Genomic DNA, 19,929 nt, shown 5'->3' on the forward strand with positions numbered 1-19,929 from the left:
ATGCTGGGAGTTGAAGTCCACAAGTCATGAAGGAGCCATAGTTCCTCACTTCTTGATTTAGGCAAAGTCTTGTAGCGGAAAAAACAAATGCAATATCATGGCTGCTACTTGTGAGGACATCATAATCTCGGCATAGTGACATCAGTAGGGGGGGGGAAGCTTAGCTTAGTAAATATCTCATTACCATATGATTGTGATGCCCTGGAAACATAAACTGTCCCTCTTCCCTCCCCGTGACCCTGGTTTGCCTTAAGAGCCATGCTTGGTTAAAAGGAGTGTTTCCCTTTAGTTATTAAAGTTTAATACAATGCTGTATACTTCCGCCATATGTCATAACCCAAACTAACAATAAACCTTCCAGCATTCTCGTCTTTTTCTATCCCTGGCTTTGAATTTGCATCTCTGCCCAATCCAGTCGACAGTCACTGGCACAGAACTTTGTCGTGACCCGGATGATAATGGCATAAAATGACCGCGGTGTGTAATTAGCATCCAGGTAGATCGCTAATGCCTTGCCTCGTAAGCAAGTGTTTTCCCAATGGCCCTTTAGATGCCTCCGAGAAACCTGAGCAGCATTCCTCTCCCCCCCCCCACAGCTGGTATCAATCAATCAAAAAGGACCTTGGAGATTTTCTTATCTAGTTACTAGTACCATTTCAAATAGGTGGCTGTCCAGTCTTTTCTTAAAAACCTCCAGTGATGAAGCACCCACAATTTTTGAAGGCAAGCCATTCCACTGATTAATTGTTCTCATTATTAGAAAATTTCTCCTTAATTCCAGGTTGCTTTTCTCCTTGATTAGTTTCAAATCTGACCTGCAAAAAACAGGACTTCCGCTAGGTAGCAACAGAGTTTTCTGCACTTTTTTGTGACCATTTGACTGTCTGCCATCCAGATCAGACAACCCAAATTTTCGGTTTTTTTCCACTTTCCCCCATATTCTTGTAAGGGAAACCATGACGTCAAAGGGAATATCTCTTCTTGATGCTTGGGTATTATGTCACTGAAACGTCCGATTATCCCAAAGGTGCTTTTTCAAGAGGCAATTAGACTTTTCTTTTTTCTTTTCTTTGAAGACGTTTCGCTTCTCATCCAAGAAGCTTCTTCAGCTCTGACTGGATGGTGGGGAACAAGGATTTATATTCCTTGCATACAGCTGGTCATTTGCCACCATCCACCAGATGAAGCTTCTTGGATGAGAAGCGAAACGTCTTCAAAGAAAAACAAGAAAGTCCAGTCGCCTCTTGAAAAAGCACCTTTGGGACAACCATGACCTGGATGACTGCGAATCTCCATGGAGTAGACAAACACCCGACGATTACCATTTCGTTCGCTTCGGCTTTCGTTGTTCTGCCGCTTATTTTCGTCTAAGTCGGAAGGGGTCGTTTTTAAAAAGACTTCCTGGTCGTCATTTTCCCCGCCCTTTATGGTAGCCTACAAAGCCCTGCCGCTTAACCCACGAGCTGCCAGAAGCTTTGATTTATAGACACACCATCCGGCGCTTCCGCTCTATGCCTTTAAGATACGATTGATGAAGTCAGCGCAGAAGCGGAGACTGCCGGCGAAGGCGGAAGTCGTGGGCGGGGGCAATTGGATGGAAGCGGTGCTTTCTTCCCTCCCCCCTCCCGCCTTCCCCCTTACGCGAGAACACCCGCGAGCTGACGGCACGAGAGGTGCCTTCGGGGTGGGTGACGTCACGGGGGCGGGGGCCGTTAGTGCCCCGGCGCGCGGTGCCTCCGCCGCAGAGCGAAGGGGGAGGGGTCGGGATGGCGGCGGTGGCGGCCCCGGGGGGGGCAGAGGCATCCCGGCTGCCGACTCCCGGAGAGGGTGGCGCCGGCGCCGGACCAGGATCATGGCTGCAGCCCCAAGAAGAAGAAGAACATGAAGTGGTTCGTGTGCGGGTCAAGGTAAGGGACGCGGAGGCGAAGAGACCAGAAGTGGCCGGGTTCTGGGTGGGGAGGAAGGGAGAAGCCACAGGTGGAGGTGCGCCCCAGGTGTTTCCCATGGAAGTTGAGTCTAGTCCGCCAAACGATTTCTCCTCATAATGATGTCACAGGGCATCCTTCCCTAACCTGGGCTATCCAGATTGCTGAGGCTTATTAGGATGGTGTCTGGAAAATGGGGCGCTTGGAGGGTGGCCCACAAGATTGTTGGAGCTGAATCTTCGGCAGGATGAAATGTGGATGGATAATAATTGGGTAAGGAATTATAAAAGGATTATATACCAGAGGTAAGCAGAGCTGAGGTTCCAAAATTATTCTTCAGCAGCACTTGCATAATGGAATTAATTGTATGGAGTATTTGGCTGTGAAATTGGTCATGTAGTTGGCATGGGAATCTGTTTATTTCCAAGGTAACCTTGCAAAATTATATATCTTATTGCAGTGGCTGAGACATTGCTCTTTTGCTCAGGAAAGCATCGACTCAAATTCTTATTGTTTCATAAAATGTGTTTAAGTCACTGACTGTTCAGACATCATGCTAGGCTTTGGCTTGTATTAACTGCAGCTTTTCTAAATATAACTGATATTAGGTTATTATTCTGGCATTCTGATTAATAATAATAATAATAATAGAAATAGAAATAAATATATTTTGTTATTGTGGTTGATTAGATTTAATATAGCTGCCCATTCCAGTAGATTCTTCCATATTGTAAGGAACTTATATGCTATACAGAACTGTTTAAAAATATTTACTGGCAACTACAACCTTCCTTATTTAGATTATGTCCATTGAGTTGTTGGGATCTGAACACTTGGTTTTTGAATTGGACACTGTTTTTCTCATTCATGTCAGAATCGGGTCTTTGAATCAAAATGTCAATAAATATATAGGTAGTCCTTAAAACAGTTCGCCTATTGACCATTCAAAGTTACAATGGCATTGAAAAAAGTGACTTATGACTGTTTTTCACAGTTACGTTCTTTCTAGTATCCCCATTATATGTGATCAAAATTCAGATGTTTGGCAACTGGTTCGTATTTATGACTGTTGCTCTGTCACAAGATAATGTTTGCAACCTTCTGACAAGCAAAGTCAACGGGGAAGCCAGATTCACTTAACAATTGAGTTACTAACTTATCAACTGCTGTGATTCGCCTAACAATTGAGGCAAAAAAAGGTCAAAATGGGGCAAAATTCACTTAACAAACGTCTCACTTAACAACAGAATTTTTGGGCTCAGTTATGGTCTTAAGTCAAGAATTACCTGTAATAACTTGGACCATATTTGAGATCCATTAAGACATGGCAATTACATTCTTGTAATATGAAGCCAAAAGCCATTTTGTCCTGTATTTAGTTCTTCATTTTTTTTTTTTGCAACACTTTTAAATACATATAAAGAACAGAAGCATTTTTTGATCCTGGCCCTCAATATTTATAGTGGACTTTCATTATTTCATTTCATCTAAGTTTATGGAACCATAAGAAAGGCTGAGCGCCAAAGAATTGAGGCCTTTGAACTATGGTGCTGGAGAAGACTCCTGCGAGTCCCTTGGACTGCAAGGCGTTCAAACCGGTCAGTCCTAGAAGAGATCAACCCCGACTGCTCTTTAGAAGGCCAGATCCTGAAGCTGAAACTCAAATACTTTGGCTACCTAATGAGAAGGAAGGACTCACTGGAGAAGGGCCTAATGCTGGGAAAGATTGAGGGCAGTAGAAGAAGGGGACGACAGAGAAGGAGATGGCTGGATGGAGTCACTGAAGCAGTAGGTGTGAACTTAAATGGACTCCAGAAGATGGTAGAGGACAGGAAGACCTGGGGGAACGTTGTCCATGGGGTCACGATGGGTCGGACACGACTTTGCAATTAACAACAACAACAAAAAGTTTATGGAGTCAGTTTGCAGTGTAGTTAATTATAGCTGTTTAGTCTGTTGATTTGGTAAAGGTATACAAATTAGTCCACTTATCACTCAGAGTTGATTAGGGAGAGACTAGCAACAAGCTGTTTCTAATTTATTTTCCCTTCACTTTCTCATAGTGATTCTACTTCTTAAGAAGGCATGCTTATAAGCAGAGAGAGAAAATGAAATAGTAACAATATATTTTAATGGAGATCGCCTGAAAAATATGGGATTGAATCAAGTGTAGTCATAATCTTCATTGTATAATGAAACAGTAATAAATTTTGTTTTTTCCCAGGAAATGCTGAGACTAATATGTACAGATTATGCAGATTATCCAGTTAGCACTGTTTTTAAAATCTTACCTATGTGCAATTTCTGCAGAAATGTGAAGGCTTCTTGCAACCTGAGTTCCGGACTTTTGCTGTGGACCCACAGATCACTTCACTGGATGTATTGCAACACATTCTCATCAGAGCTTTTGACCTCAATGGGTGAGTTAGAATATAGAATTAACAGAGTTAAGGTCTTCTAGTCCAACTCCCTGCTCAAGCAGGAGACCCTATATCATTCCACACAAATGACTGTCGTTTCTATTGAACAGAAATGTTGAAATACAAATGGTATCATTTCTGTCATGTCGGTTGTGAAAAGCAAGTGCAGGGAGAATAGAAATAAGTGACCCTGTCTTTCAGCTCCCGTTGTGATGGATCCAATTAATGAAAGCAAATTTTGTAGCACATCACTGATGGAACTATAAGCTAGGGCAGTGGTTCTCAACCTGTGGGTCGGGACCCCATTTGGGGTCGAACGACCATTTCACGGGGGTCGCCAAACAATGCAGTCCGCCATTTTTTCCCCCTTTTTCTTAGTGGTGCTACTCCCTTTTATTATATTGGCTTTTGAAAGCCAATAGAATAGACTCTCTTGAATAGAGTCTAATTCTATTGGCTTTCAAAAGCCAATAGGAATTGTCCAGGCTGTCTCTGCCCTGCTGAGCCCGCCAAAAGTCCCATTCTGCAAACGGTGCTGCACCAGTTGAGTAGTCCTCGGCTTACGACCGGTTGAGTAGTCCTCGACTTACGACCGGTTGGGGGGTCGCGGCATTAAAAAGGTTGAGAACCACTGAGCTAGGGCTTTTTGTTTTGAGACATTGGAAGGGGAATGAGAACTCAGAACATGAATTGTGAGCAAAGAGACTTTGTATCCTTTTCCTCATTGTGACATCATATATTACAATAGCAATGAAGCTAATCTCACATTCAAAAAAGAATGTCACATGCCAAGAGGGAGACTGCTAGTATTGTATGGAGGGGCCTAAGAAAATGAGAGGATGGATGTTTTGATATATCTGAATAAAGAGGGACTGTAAGTTTCACTTTAAACAAAAATACTTGTTTTAGACAGCAATTTACTGCTAAGTATAGTGAAGGAAAACAGTACTGTTCCTTTTGGGGTTTTTTTTTTTATTTATATCAGTTGGGTAGCCTGCTAAATCTATGGAACCCCTCCCAACAATCAGTTGTAGCTTCTCAGGATCCCAAATGGCGTGACTGGAATTCAGCAAGACACTGTTGGTATTGCAATGCTTTTGTTTTCAAAATTGCTGCTGGTGGTGATGACCCTGAGAGGCATTCTCGCCTAACTCATTATCAGCCTTACAATTCACTAGTCTCTCATGTCAACCTCCTAAGTGGTGAATATTTTTCAGGTTCTGATTATTTTTAATCATGGGATGGTGTTATAATTTGTCTCCTAAAGGCTACCTCTCCCCTATATTTTAACTCCCAAAAAACTGCATATAATTGGGAGGGGGAAAAATCAGCCCTTTCTCTTTTTTCGGATGATTTCCTGCAACCCTTGCAATGTTGTCTAGTCTTGTATTATCCTCTAATGAGGATTTGGTCTGGCTGTAAACCTGTTGGAAAGCCCCACTTAAAGCCAGACCTTATTTCACAGTACACCTATGGGAGTTTGCTTAGTATATGTTGGGTGATTTCTCAGCTTGTTTTCTACATAAATATATGCCATGCTGAGAAAGAGATATTCAGCTTCAATGAAAAGAACTCTAAACCCTTTGCCTGCATCAGGAAGAAGAATTTTACCATCAGCTATTTAAGCCGAGATAAGCAAAACCAAGAAATGTACTTGTCATTGATGTCAGACTGGGATCTGGGGATGGCCTTTGCCGGAGCCTCTAAGCCTTTTTTACAACTAAAGATAGACATCAAACCCTTGGAAGACAGTGAGTAATTTTTACTTGTCATTAACGAAAGAGCAAATAATAAAGATTCTGTTCCCTCATACCTTGTTCTCATTCTATACAGAGCGCATGTTCCATCAACAGAGTTCCTTATCTTTAGCTTCTCTATTTATATTGCTCTTGTGGGAATGGTGGCTGATAGCTGTTATAGAAGAGAAGGTATGAATCACAGCATTGACAGATACAGCATTGTTAGCATAGTCACGGATGGGGAAACAGCAGTAGGGTTGAACAGGTAAATCTGTGCATGTGTATTTTGGTACATCCCACCCATTGCTTGACTCACCTGAAAGCTATCTGTTATCAGGCCTCTTTTTGTACAGTGTACTTTACCAGCACCTCTTTCCAGCTCATGGTATGCAAAAATTAAAATGGCTTAGAACACTGTGCATTCCAGTCGCCAAAGACACAAGTTCAGAATTCTGGGTGACGATTCTGCTGACTTAGAATGCAGTTAGACTGAAATATAAGCTTGAAAAGGCCCTCTCTATATTATTTTTCTCAAAAGAACCAGAATAAGTGAATTCATGATTTAGTAAATCATAATAGTTGCACTAACTTTTGTTTTAAATTCTTCTTTTTTAAAAAAATATATTTTATTAGATTTTATATGGGTAAGGGAAAGGTAGGGTCGGTGCGGGTACAGGAAAATCGGGATAAAAGGGAGAGGGTTAAATTCTTCTTATAATGAGGTATATGAACTCTAGTTTGCATCCTTTTGGGTAGACACCTTTGTCCCTGTAAAAGTGAGAATGGAGAGAGGGGAGAGGGATTGGCAGAACTGGTCTGAGGAATGTGCTCACAATATCATACTCTTTCAGGCCCCCTGCTAGAAGATTGGGATATTATCAGCCCTAAGGATGTTATAAGTACCGACCTGCTGTTAGTGGAGAAGAGGTCTTTGGCAGCTGCAGCCCTGCCCTTCACCCAGTCCATCATTTCCCAGGTGGGCCTTCAGGGAGTGGAGTTGCTAACTTATATTTTCATTGGGTGGTATTTACAAGATCTAATAATGCAAAATGCAGTGGCCTGCATTCCTATGAATCAGTTTCTATATTGCTCTATTATACTCTTGTTGTGGAAGCAGGGTGTTTCTGTGCTCAAGATGCTGGTTGCTTTCTTTAAAGACCTCGGTGGCTTGGGGCCTGGACATCTAAGACAGTGTTTCCCAAACTTGACAATTTTAAGGCATGTGGACTTCAACTCCCAGAATTCCACAGCCAGCGTTGCTGGCTGTGGAATTCTGGGAGTTGAAGTCCTCATGCCTTAAAATTGTCAAGTTTGGGAAACACTGATCTAAGAGATCGCCTCTCTCTGGTAAAATCTACCTACTTGCTCTGAACAGTCAGAGAAAGGCTTCCCAGGATCCCCATTTACTACGAGATGCAGTATGAGGAGGCCTGACAACAGCATTCTTTGTATAGCACTCTTTGTCTTACGGAACAGCTTATGCTCCAAAGTGAAGATTGATCCCACTGTGGGGCTTTCTGGAGAATTGTAAAGGAACTATCTTTTCCAGAGGGCCTTTCAGAATTGATTCTGAAGCCATCAGAATGGGCTTTATTCTATGAAAATATTGTTTTCTACTGTTCTATTATTGCATTATCCCATGTTAATATATTAAAGTGCAGTTAGATTGATGAAGTGTATCAATGTCATAAATAAAAATTTAGATTCTAGGACAAAAAGCGATAGAGGAGAAAAATTGTCAGTTATCCCAAAACCATAAAATATAGGTAATCCCCGAGTTACGAGTGTTCACTTAACGCTCGCTCAAAGTTACGTGATGAGCGCCCCCTAGTGTTTATGAGCAAGTCCCGAAGTTATAAATATTGCAGCACCATGGCAGTTCTTCGCCCTTACGAGTGATTTGAGTGGCACTGCAACATTCACCCTATTTCCCCACACACACTCCTCACAACTGCTTTCCCCTCCCTTCTTGCCGCGCCAGACTCACTCACCTTACAAAAATCCTGTCTGCTGCCGTTTCTTTCCCTTTGAAGGAAAGGAGAGTCGGCTTGGAAATGTTTTTTTGCACCGAGAATGGAAGTTTCTGGAGTCTGTGACCTCGCGCGAGTGTTTGAAGTTGTGCTAAATCATGGACCTCAGAGACTTTCATTCTCTATGCAAAAGGTGGCTGTCTCTTGCTCCTGCCCCCAACTCCTTTCTGCCTTGGAAGCTCCGTTCTGGGCAGCAGCAGCTTCGAGCAGTCTTCCGAGGGCTGGATCCAGCCTCTGGAGGCATGCAGAAGTCCCCCCCCCCCGACTTCCGTTCCTGGCACAAACGGCTAGGAAAACGCCTCCAAGGCGTGGATCAAGCACTTGGAGGCTTCCGTGCACCTCCCTGCGGCCCGATCCAGGCTCCAGAGACCTTTTCCAGGCCTCTACCGCCTGGATTTGCGACCAGGGAACCCTTCTGTGCCCCTGCTGCGCCCTGATCTGGGCTCCAGAGGCCTTTTCCAGGTCGCTGTGGCCCGGATCTGAGGCCAGGGGAGGCTTTCATGCCCTCTCCCCACAGCCCAATTCGGGCTCCGGAGGTCTTCTCTAGGTCTCTGAGCCCGGGGAACACTTCTGCAATCCCCCCGTAGCCTGATCAGGCCTGGAAAAGGCCTCCGGAACCCAGATCAGACCGCGAGGGGCGCAAAAGCCTCCCCCGGCTTACATCCGGATGCAACAGCCTGGAAAAGTCCACCGAAGCCTGGATCGGGTGGCACAGGGTGTGCTGAACCGTTCCCCAGCCTCAAATACAGGCGGCAGCAGGAACCGCGGTAGAGAGAAGAAGGATCTTTTCCAGGTGAGTCTGGCACGGCAGGAAGGGAGGGGGAAGCATGCGGTATCTTAGTGGGTCGGGGAGGTCTTTGGGGCCTGTTCCAGCACTAGGCCCTCCATTGCCTTCCCCACCCTCGGATACCTCATGTTTACTTAACGAGCCGCATGTGTTTTAACGAGCAAGAGAGTGATCTCACTAAAGGAACGAGATTCACTCTACGAGTTTTCAAGTTACGAGTGGAAAGGGCAGGCTCCATTACACTCGTAACTCGAGGGCTACCTGTATACCTGTATACCATTATCCTCCAATTTAACTGTACCCATTACAGCATAGTATACAATAGTAGTAGTAGTAATAATAATATACTTTATTATGCTACTCAGGATGATTTACAAATTTATACCGTTAATAGTAGTAATAGTCATACTATTATTACACAACAATAATTGTAGTAGTAATAATTATTATGCTACCTCTGGGTAGTTTGTAAACTGTTAAAAACATTTAAACGCAAGTAACAAGAAGCTATATAGGAAAACAAACAAGGATAGCAGAGAAAACAAATCTAGATGGGAACAAGGAAAAGGGGCATCATTCTTAACCAAAGGCCTGGGAAAAGAGCCACATCTTTAGGGTCCTTTGAAATGCCAATTAGGTTGGGGACTACTCGATTCTCATGGGGAACCTCATTCAAATGGCAGGAATTGCTACAAAGGGTCCTGAAAAATGGCATTATTTAATTATTGGACCCAGAGCATGCCAACCCTGTCAGATTAAACCAGCAAGGCAGATACTTCGGGAGATGATAAGGGTCCATTTGTTTCCAAAGACTTCTGTCTTCCCAGGCTATTGATTCTAACCGTGTGTCACACTTTTCGATGTGACAAGAACCAAGTTATCGGTATGGCACAGCAATGCCCTCTCAAGTATCCTATAAATTGATGTCATGTTTGGAGGCTTGAATAGAAAGAAGTCATCTTTTTTTTAGCTTTTCATATACTCCTATTTATGTAGTGGGACCCAGGTGAAAATTAAACTGCATCTTTATAATTTCAGCATTGGACCTTAGGAGGGTTTGCTTAGTCACTAGGAATTTCTAATTTGCAGCTAGGTCAGATGTAAGAGGACGAAGATTTTGCTTAATTGGCAAGAGCAACACTCAGCTTCCCCAAAGCTTCCTCAGTTTATGCTTATTCTCTGTACTGTATAAAATGAGTCTACTGTGGAAAGAGAGAAAGAGAAAGGAAGAGGAGTCACAAAGCAAGCTCAACATCATACCAACATCTGTGCAGAGGCCCAGATGATTTCCTTTTAGTCACCCTCTCTGAAATGCATTCAGGACCCTCTTGTTTTTTGGGGATTGCCACAAGGTTTACTAAATTTTGTCTTTCACGTATTGGAAAGAAAAATCTAAAGCATCTTTTTTTACTTTTTTCCATAACTTGGCTAAAGAGAGAAATCCTTAGCAAAAAGGTTAAAAACTCCAGATGAACAGACTGTAAAAGATATTTATGCAGGTTGCCAGTAGTCGGGACATTGATCTGACTGATGGCAGTCTGTCATAAATATCTTTTACCAGAGAACTCTTGGGAGAAAGGGTTGGCCAATTAAAATTTAAATGTGGTAGAATCTGGTGCTAAGTTGAGGACTAGCTTTGAGTCCGTTACGGAAAGGAAGAAGCTGAAGAGAGATCCTCCCTGAAACTTTGCAGTATTTATCTAGTAGTTATGCAGCATGTGCTTTAGTCTGGCAAGATTCCTATCTATAGACGAGCAAGAAGAGAAGAGAAACTTTATTGTCACTTTAAATGTACACTAATCAGCATACATTAAAATGAAATTTCATTGCATTCAGCTCTCAGAAAATACCATTATGCATACCCCCCCCACACACACATACATATATGACACAGAGAAACATCACAGTCTAGTTTGAATGAATACATATACATGGCGGAAAAAAATAATCCTGTGAATTTACAAGACGGATGGCAGAAGGAGCAAAGCTGTTACAAAATCTAGTAGTCCTGCTAGAAATATTTCAAAATCTTCTCCCAGAGGGGAGCAACAGAAACAGACTGTAAAGTGGTGGGTGTGGGGTCTCTAACAATGCTCCGAGCTCTAAGCACATAGCGCTTATAAGCAGTATCCTGAATAATGGGAAGAGAGCTTCCTATAATCTCAGCTGTATGGACCTTCTATCTGAGGCAGTGCTGCCACCAAACAAGACAGTGGTGCAGTTTGTTAAAACGCTCTCCATTGTGCCTCTCTAAAAAGTGGCCAGGAGAGAAGGAGAAAGATGTGCTCTCCTCGTCCGATGCAGGAAATGCACACACTGGTTTGCATGCTTCACTAAGGATAACGTATGAAGAGACCAAGTCAGATTGTTAGTTATCTGCATCCCCAGATACTTAATACTGTTGACCACCTCCACAGCTGCAGCCTTGATACAAAGTGGAGTATGACTATGCCGGCTTTTTCTAAAATCAATAATGATCTCCTTTGTTTTATTAACATTCAAAACCAAGTTATTTTTATTGCACCAGTCCACCAAAGCTTTCATCTTCTCCCTATAAGAATCTTTGTTATCCCAGATAAGACCCACCACTGCTGTATCATCCACATACTTCACAATATGATTTGTAGCAGACTTGGCAATAGCAGTCATGGGTCATCAAAGTGAACAGTAACGGACTCAAGACACAGGCCTATGGGGAACCTGTACTCAAAAAGATGGAATTGGAAACTTTCCTTCCAACTCGTAACAAATTGAGGCCTATCAATAAGGAAGTATCCAGTAACAACATATTACTCTGATCAGCTCAGCTTCTGATTTCTTGTGCCTGATACTAATTACTCTCCTTCAAGCTTCCAATTTTTAAGGAGCAGTTAACTAAAATCTTGCATATTAAAATACGGAACTATTTGTGATGGGTGGCTTGTTTTTTTTTTTCCTTCCAGCTTTAAGTCATTGAGTGTTTGTTGTTGACCTCAGCTTTCTTTTTTGCTTTTTGTCAGGTGGGACGGACATTGTCAAAGGTCCAGCAGGCACTCAGCTGGTCCTATGGGGAGGATGTCAAACCTTTCAAACCTCCTTTGAGTGACTCAGAGTTCCATACGTATTTGAATCATGAAGGCCAGTTGTCAAGACCAGCAGAACTGCGCCTCCGAATCTTCCATGGTGGAGTTGAGCCTTCATTGCGCAAGGTGAGAACGGGCATTTGGGAACCAAGATTCTGTCTTGAGAGATTGATGCGAGATATAATGAGGAAGAGAAGAACCTTCTATTCTTTTGCTTTCACTCTGAAGCAATAATCTTGGCCTCCCTAAGTGCTGGTAGTAGTTATCCGCTCCTTATAGGGGAAAGATTTATTCCTATAGCTGATCCATCAGCTAGTCACTATTGATGAAGAAAGTTGCTTTTCAAGCTGAATCTACCCTATTTCTGCAGGTTGTTTGGAGATATTTGTTGAATGTCTATCCTGATGGCTTGACTGGACAGGAGCGTATGGATTACATGAAGCAGAAGACACGTGAGTATGAACAACTGAAGGGGGAATGGGAAGCACGGACCAATCCCGAAGACCTGGATTTCATCCGTAGTAATGTGCTGAAGGATGTTCTGCGAACAGATCGCACTCATCCCTACTACGCTGGTTCAGATGATAATCCTCACCTGACAGCTCTGCATGATCTGCTGACCACCTATGCTGTGACCCACCCACAGATTTCCTACTGTCAGGGTATGAGTGACATTGCTTCTCCCATACTGGCTGTAATGGATAGTGAAGCACATGCCTTCATCTGTTTCTGTGGCATCATGAAACGCCTGGAAGGTAACTTTCAGGTAGACGGTGAAGTCATGTCAATTAAATTTACCCATCTCAAGCTTCTCCTCCGCCATTCAGATCCAGATTTCTACTCCTACCTCCTCTCTCGGGGTGCCGATGACCTCTTCTTTTGCTATCGTTGGCTGTTGTTGGAGTTGAAACGGGAGTTTGCATTTGAGGATGCCTTGCGCATGCTGGAGATCACATGGAGTTCCTTTCCTCCTGATCCTCCAGAGAAGGAAGTGGAATTGGTGGGCCCTCCAGCCAGGCCCGGAGACAGCAGCCAGTCTGTCCGAAGGAGACACATGCTACGCCCAGCTTGTAGTTTTGAGGCAGCTGGGGATCGGCTGTGCCAGGGAGCAGTTGCTGAAGAGAAGGTATTAGTAAAGCAGTCTAGTTTTGGGGAATTCAAGTATTACATTGCTCATAATGAAGACAGTTTGGAGGATGACCCGTCACCCAGATCTCAGCACTCAGTGGATGAGAAGGAAGATTGCACCAGTGAGCAGGATCCATTGATTCAGACAACTAACATGGCTAAATCCTTCTCTGCTCCATCTCTTCGGGCCTTGACCCCACCCTCTCGAGATTCTGTCTCCTCCTCAACTAATGGCAATGAGGAAAGTCAATCAGAGGAAGAGAAGGGAGACTCAGTAGTTAATACCCCTTCTTCTCCCTCCCATGGACTTACATCTTCTACTCCTCCTGCCCTAGTCAGCCTCCCTCCTCCGCAAGAATTTGGCAAAGGCAACCCCTTCGTACTCTTCCTATGTCTTGCCATTCTTTTGGAGCATCGAGACCATATAATCAAAAACAACATGGACTACAATGAGTTAGCCATGCATTTTGATCGCTTGGTCCGCCGGCACAATCTTAACAAGATCCTTCACCGTGCCAAGGCCCTGTTTGCTAACTACTTACAGTCAGAAGTCTGGGATTCTGAAGAGGGAGATGAGGCAGCAGCCGAATCTCCTGCGGTTTCATGATTCCCCCTTCGTCTTGATGTAGGGACAGGTTCCCTGCAGTCATTATGGTGCAAGCATTGATGTGGAAGAGTGGTCAGTGAAGTAATCCAATTTAGACTCAATCATTCAGCAATTCTTTTGGAAGATGGTCTGGAGCAACTAGATTGGATTGCCACACTCAATACACTTTCTGTATCTAACGTACTCTGTTTTTAACTAAATCTTTGGGCAAATTTCCCATCCATTTTGGTACCCCCTTCTCTTCCAAGTGCTAAATAGTCTTTCTAAGAAGATTTACCCTGGAGCAGCCAGGTTCTTCCCATTTCCCTTCCCTAATCAATATTTCCCAAATATTTCTCCCTGTCTACTGCCCACTTCATTTCTTAAGATGTTGGTTGCTAAGAGACCCAGCCTGATTTCTGATCCTTCTGGAACCAGAATCTTTTATTCCACATAGCATTGCCAAAATATTTTTAATGTTCCATCATGGCATATTTTTATTTTCTGGCAGTTTGAGCTTGTCAGAAGTTTTGCAAAGATGTTTCAGCTTAAAAAATTGCTCATATGCTTATTTCAGTGTTTTTTGGCCCAGGTTTTCCTCTGGGGCTTCTGTTCTACGTGTAGTTTCTGATCATTAAAAAAAAAAACCTAATGTCCATGTAAAAACAAAAACAAAACACACCGGATGTGTTCAAAGCCAAACTGACAAATTACCTGCAGGAGAGTCAACAGTTTAAAGAGAGGTTGGGCAGAGAGAGTAAATGGAGACCTGATGCCAAAGTGACCTTACAGAATAAATTGGAGGTGTGCAGTACTTTATGCTGTACTTGCACGTGCCTTTTAATTAGTTGTCTTCCCAATAACATACCATCCAAGACTGACTCTCTGCACATATAACCATGTCTGAATAGGTGAGGTCCATTTTAGGTGGTTTAGCTGGCCCTTCCTATATAAATCCAGATCCCTGCTCAATGTGGCAGGTTGTCATATGATAGCTCTAAAATATGTAGCAGGAAATTCTGTATCATGCAGCTTGACAGAAGTCATTTCTAGTATTATTTGTTAACCTGACACCAAGGAGGAACACATAATAGTGCATGCAGTTTGATTTCCTGCCAGAGACTTTTGAATCTTTGAATCTCCTTGGTGGCTATTTTAGGATTAAGGTAAAAATAGATTCCCGCTTTTGCCTTTTGCTGTGGTTAATCTAGAGGAGAGGTGATCAGTGATTGAAGAGAGTGCTGAATGATGTCAAATCTGAGCTAAGTTGGTTGCATCCTTCTGTCTAGGTCCAAAGTCATCTTGCCTAGAGGAATTACTTCCCAATCAGTTGGGATACCAAAATTCTTGGTATCAACCCAGTGTGTTTCTTAAGGTCAATTTTCTACCTGTAACATCATCTGGCAGTTTGAATCCATAGTTCTTTTAAGTTCTTTTAAGTTAGGCATCTTCTGCATCTGTTAAGATTTTATTTTGAGACACAGGGAGGAAAAAATGTCTTCCCTTAGTAATGTTGGATATACAAGCACATGGCTATTGACTTTTCCCCCTTTAGTCTCAGCCTTTTTTTATAGATTGGGTAAAGCTGGCATGCAGGTTTTTTTTTTTTTTTTTTAAAAATCCATTTTAATTAAATGGCCACTAGAAGGAGCTGTAACTTAATTTAATCTAACCTATGAAGCAATAGTGAAACATGTCCATAAAGTAGGGACAGGCAACCTGTCACATCCACAATCCCTTTCCATTAGTTTTCTTAGCTAGAGTGAATGAGATTTTGTAACATCTGGAAGACTTCAATCCTTATTGCAAAGTATTCTTTATCTGTTTGGATTGATAGCATTTCTGAAGTTGGATTATTTTCAGGGATGATGATATTTAATCAAAAGATTTAAAGTCCAAGCCTTTTGGAGAGGCCAAGGAAAGGGCATTTGAGTTTCCCATACTGATAGTTAAAGTGTGCTACTACCAACTCATGGTTGTAAATGGTGCCTTAAGATCTTTGATATTAATGAGGTGCATCCTCCCACAATGTAGAAAACAGCGTGTCTTGCTTTTAAGGAAATCATATTCTTAATTTACTCAGCTGTTTCCTGGGTAAACAATATGAGTTATGAACACAACATTTGGAGGTCAAAAGTGAATCAGGTTTTATGGATTACAATTACAATCCTAATTATTTCTCAACACTTTCCCCTTTTGTGTAATAATACGATCTGGGACCATCACGTGACATTTATTATATCCTATTTTTCTATAGGGTTCTATGTCTGTTTCCAACCAAACGTCTCCCTTGCATTGGTTTTAGTGATCTTGAAACCTCAGAGTACTCAGACTGCTAGTTCAAATCTCATGATATAAATTGCCCTGCATTCTGATTCATGCTGATGGTATTCCAACTTGTGTAGCAATAGCTAGTGTTGTTGGAGGGCAACCAGGCAGGCTGTGGGAATACCAAAATATCAAGACCATTTCTAATTTTTTCTGTGGTCATGTTACCTAAGCAAGCTTCCTATCTAGTTTATAACAATTCTTCTCCATGAAAAATTTTGTTTCTTCTAGAAAAGACTCCTGCCTAAGAATCAATTGCTATTTTCCATCATGATTTGCCATTAGAAAAACAGTAAGAGTTGTATTACCATGAGTTTACATGAAAGCATGCATGTAATAAACTATAATTAGTTGAAGCTGGAATTCAAAGCCATATGTTAACCTTCTCACATAACATCTGAGAATATAAGAGTGGTCAAGTGATATTATAACATTATGCTAGTCCTTAGATAGTCCAGGCTGACTTGAGACCAGATATGAAATCTCTAGCCATATTTATCTGCATATTTCAAAATACTAGTGAGAGGTGGGTACATTTTACTGCCTCCCTAACTGAACATTTCATATACCGCTGGTGATACTGAATTGGGTAGAATATGAATAGAGTTCTTTGAGGTAGACAAAACTCATGGATTTCCTCAAAAGATCTGAGGCAGTAAGATCACATGGAGCAACAATAGCTATTTCATAGACTTCCATTGTGTGCAATTAATTTTTTTGTTTTAATTTGGCTTGGGCATATATTTTAATCAACACAAATTCTGAAGCACTTTAGTTCAGTTTATTTGGTCCAAGCCAACCTCCTCACTTTTGATTCTTGACTTGTAGGTAAAAGGCTAATATTGCTGGGCTTAAGCTGTGGCATTTTTTTCAGGAGGCAACCCCTTTTCTTTCTAGCTTATCCCTTTATAATCAGCTGAAATTTCTAACAGAGCTGTCAGTACAAAATAGTTACTAATGGAACCACATCTGTTGCACTAGTTGTAAGTGTCTAATTTTCAACAGTAAGTAAATTGCAGGCAACATATTTTATTCTGACTTGTGGAGGGTGGATCACAGACCCCCCTTGGTGATTTTCTTCCTCCGTGGTGCTATTGGAGTCGCTGTGTCTCAGCTAGGTTCTCTTGGTTATTTGTTTAACTTCCGGACAACTGGTATACAATCTGGATAGCTTTTAAAGTGTTTCCCTTCCTTATGAGAACAGGACGGGCCTGACCTCTGCCTTTTCCTATGCTCAGAAAACTTATTTTAGGATTAAATTTGGACCTGCCACCAAGTTTGAATACAGAGGTAAGACTCAATCATAATAACAGTCTTTATGTGTACACTTGTTTTGAACCTTGGTATAATGGACTGATTGGGAGGTAAAGGTGTCCATTTTATCTCAGATGTCAAATCACAAATTACATACTAAGTTGTGATTCATCTCTTATGAGGCAAACTCTGTAAGATAAGTAAAACTAGCCTGAGTTTAAGTTCCTTCTTCAGATTACTTCAGATGCAACAGACATGTTTCTTAATTCAGAGAGATATTCAACTGAAATTTAGTCTCTTGCATCCAAAGTCTTTAAATGGGAGTCTAAAAAATGAGAATTCACCATACTGCTTTAACTAAAGAAATCTTTGCTGTCTTTCAAAAACATGCAAATCCTTCATGTTCATGAAAGTTTAGGAACAAAACAAATCTCCATGAAATTGGCAGTGATGCTGTAATTGTATAATTTTCAGCCCCTTTTAATTAATTGCTTGACTTCAGTGACCATCCAAAGTTTATGCTTTGGATAATGGAATTGACAAATACTGTATTGCAAAAATAATTGGTTTTATCAGTGAGATGAGAAGATAACAGACCGTATCTGTATTGTTGAGATGTCCCTGAACTTTCCTTGCCTTATAATCCTTTGCCTGCTGCTCTGGATTTTCTTCCCTCTCTACTGTTATCACCAACAACAATGTTTTAATTCAGATTCTCCTATTTGTTTCTCAGGCAGAGAATCTGACTATTGGGCAGCTACCACATGGAGATGGATCTGATCTAGTTATTAAAATTTATTGAAACAGCCTGGCAGTTTGAGTGAAATGAACATAAATTCTTTTGTGCTCTTTGTTGGTTTTGGTGAGGTTTGTATAAGGATTTTGTCATGATTCTTTAAGAGCAGAAATAGTGATGGTAATACTTGTATGCCTTATTTCTGCTTCTAGATGTACATCAGAAGGGTAGTCCTGCTGATGTACAGGGGTCCAAATTCTCCCCCCCTTGATAACTTTGAGAACTATGTTACAACTGATATCATTTATAAACCAATCTCCGTGTACAAATGCTATAATATTTATATGACTCCATCTTTGGAGCCTCCTATGGTACTTGAAAGCTGGTGGCCAAATTCTGTTGGAGTTCCTTCCTCCATTTCTGTTCCCAGACCTGAGAGAAGACTTTTAATTTATTAAAGTTTGTTATTCTGTGTTATATTTATATCTATATATTTTTATCTTGCCATTGTATTCTTTTTTCTGCTATTTATTTATGCAAGGGTTTTTTCTTTTCTTTTTGTTGTGATGCTTTACATTTGTAACAGGGACTTGTGAAGAGCACCAGGGCTTTAAAGGAAGGTTGTGGTGCCAGAATCCTGGTGCTCGCATATTTGGTCTCGTATCTTTGTAGTGTTACACAGAGTCTTAAAAAGATGGTGAGCTTGTTTAAAGCTGAAGAAAACCCTTTTGAAAATTAGGTTTTCAGTAAAAAGATAGAAGAGGGCTGAATAAACTGTGTAACCAAAAGTATATAAACTGGCCAGCTCAGATAGAGGTGCTTCAGTGCCCTCGAGACCCATTGTACCTACAGTTTTGGGAAGTTCCCCATAGCAGGTACCTGTGAAATGAACAGTAATACAAAAGGAACTCTTCAGTTCATTTGTTTGAGGTTTGCACAAGAACATTCCCAATATCCTCTATAAATGCATAGAAAGGTGGTACGTGGAGTTCCTACCTCAGGCATCAAGATATTTTGGCTGCCTATAGCTCTGGATTTTTAGTCATATTAAGGTTTAAAGTTGTTTTGATGGGCTGAGAAAATGGAAACCTTTAGCCTATATTCTTGATAACCTAGTCGCTTAGGTTCATTCCACTGGGATAATTTCTAAGCTTCAGTGGATCAGGGGTTGATTGGTCATCACCAGCAGGTCTGAAGAAGAACTAAAAAAAGGAAGTGACCAGAGAAAGGCTGTATGATATTTAGAATTAATTTTCTGTTTCAGCCCTCACTCCACCTCCTCAGGACAAGGAATTTATACTGTTGCATGTTTGACAGTACCTTTCTCATATAAACCTTTTCTTTTTGGCTCATGTACTTATGTAACTATTTTCCAATTTTATCTCCTCTTAATGTATTACCATTAAATTCAGATGGCCATTTTTCCTGCTGGACCTCAAGACATTTTTGTCTCTTGCTTAAAACCAATAAGATAAAGGTTTGAAAGACTGAATAAAAAACTGTTGCTTGTTGCCTTGGTTTGTGAATTATAGGAGTGGACCAGCCCAGCTTTGTGCTTTGCTAAGGTAATTTACATTTCCTTTGTTATCAGATTCTAATGTCAGCTTAGTGACTGTTGATTAAGTTGTTGAGAACTGGAGGAGAGACAAAGAATCCTTATAGTGGCTTCAAGACAAAGGAGGAAGAGTAGCTAACAAAAGCAAAATATGGCCAAAACAAATACTTAATATTTTAATGGAGAATACTTCAGTCTTAAAAGTAGAATCCTATGGCAATCCCAATTTATTGATTTTCTTAATTGAAGAATTATAGGTTAACATAGATGAACATTTGTGATACGGAGTTTTAAGAAACCTAAGAAACCTGATCCTGCATATGATATGCTGTGCTTTAAAGCACTATAGAAAACATCTCTGTACAGCAGTGGTTCTCAA

At 41.4% G+C, this 19,929-nt stretch overlaps 2 protein-coding genes across 3 annotated transcripts in view; one reads left to right on the plus strand and one right to left on the minus strand.

The window, feature by feature from the left end:
* PORCN (porcupine O-acyltransferase) overlaps window positions 1-4,337 on the minus strand; it is a 54,726-nt gene extending 50,389 nt beyond the window's left edge. The window contains exon 1 of the mRNA XM_039340211.1: window positions 4,217-4,337. The gene's annotated coding sequence lies outside the window, so the exon portion shown is untranslated. The remainder of the gene's footprint in view (window positions 1-4,216) is intronic.
* TBC1D25 (TBC1 domain family member 25) lies at window positions 1,311-19,506 on the plus strand. 2 transcript variants are annotated; one of them, XM_039340209.1, is made up of 7 exons: window positions 1,311-1,907; window positions 4,236-4,345; window positions 5,942-6,096; window positions 6,936-7,060; window positions 11,901-12,089; window positions 12,334-12,415; window positions 12,791-19,506. In XM_039340209.1, the coding sequence occupies exons 1-7, from the start codon at window positions 1,767-1,769 to the stop codon at window positions 13,696-13,698; spliced, it is 1,710 nt and encodes a 569-aa protein (XP_039196143.1). In that variant the 5' UTR covers window positions 1,311-1,766; the 3' UTR covers window positions 13,699-19,506. The 2 variants fall into 2 exon arrangements, with proteins under 2 accessions (XP_039196143.1, XP_039196142.1); XM_039340208.1 differs by having other exon boundaries at window positions 1,314-1,907; window positions 12,334-19,506.
* The last annotated feature ends 423 nt before the right edge of the window (window positions 19,507-19,929 follow it).

Source organism: Crotalus tigris, unplaced genomic scaffold (assembly GCF_016545835.1).
Source record: "Crotalus tigris isolate CLP2741 ecotype Arizona unplaced genomic scaffold, ASM1654583v1 scf7180000017742.2353718, whole genome shotgun sequence".
NCBI lineage: Eukaryota > Metazoa > Chordata > Lepidosauria > Squamata > Viperidae > Crotalus > Crotalus tigris.

Coding starts and splice junctions, on each gene's coding strand:
- TBC1D25 (XM_039340208.1), top strand. CDS start 1,767: ATGGCGGCGGTGGCGGCCCCGGGGGGGGCAGAGGCATCCCGGCTGCCG. Junction 6,097..6,935: donor CATCAAACCCTTGGAAGACA/GTGAGTAATTTT, acceptor ATACTCTTTCAG/GCCCCCTGCTAGAAGATTGG. Junction 7,061..11,900: donor CCCAGTCCATCATTTCCCAG/GTGGGCCTTCAG, acceptor GCTTTTTGTCAG/GTGGGACGGACATTGTCAAA.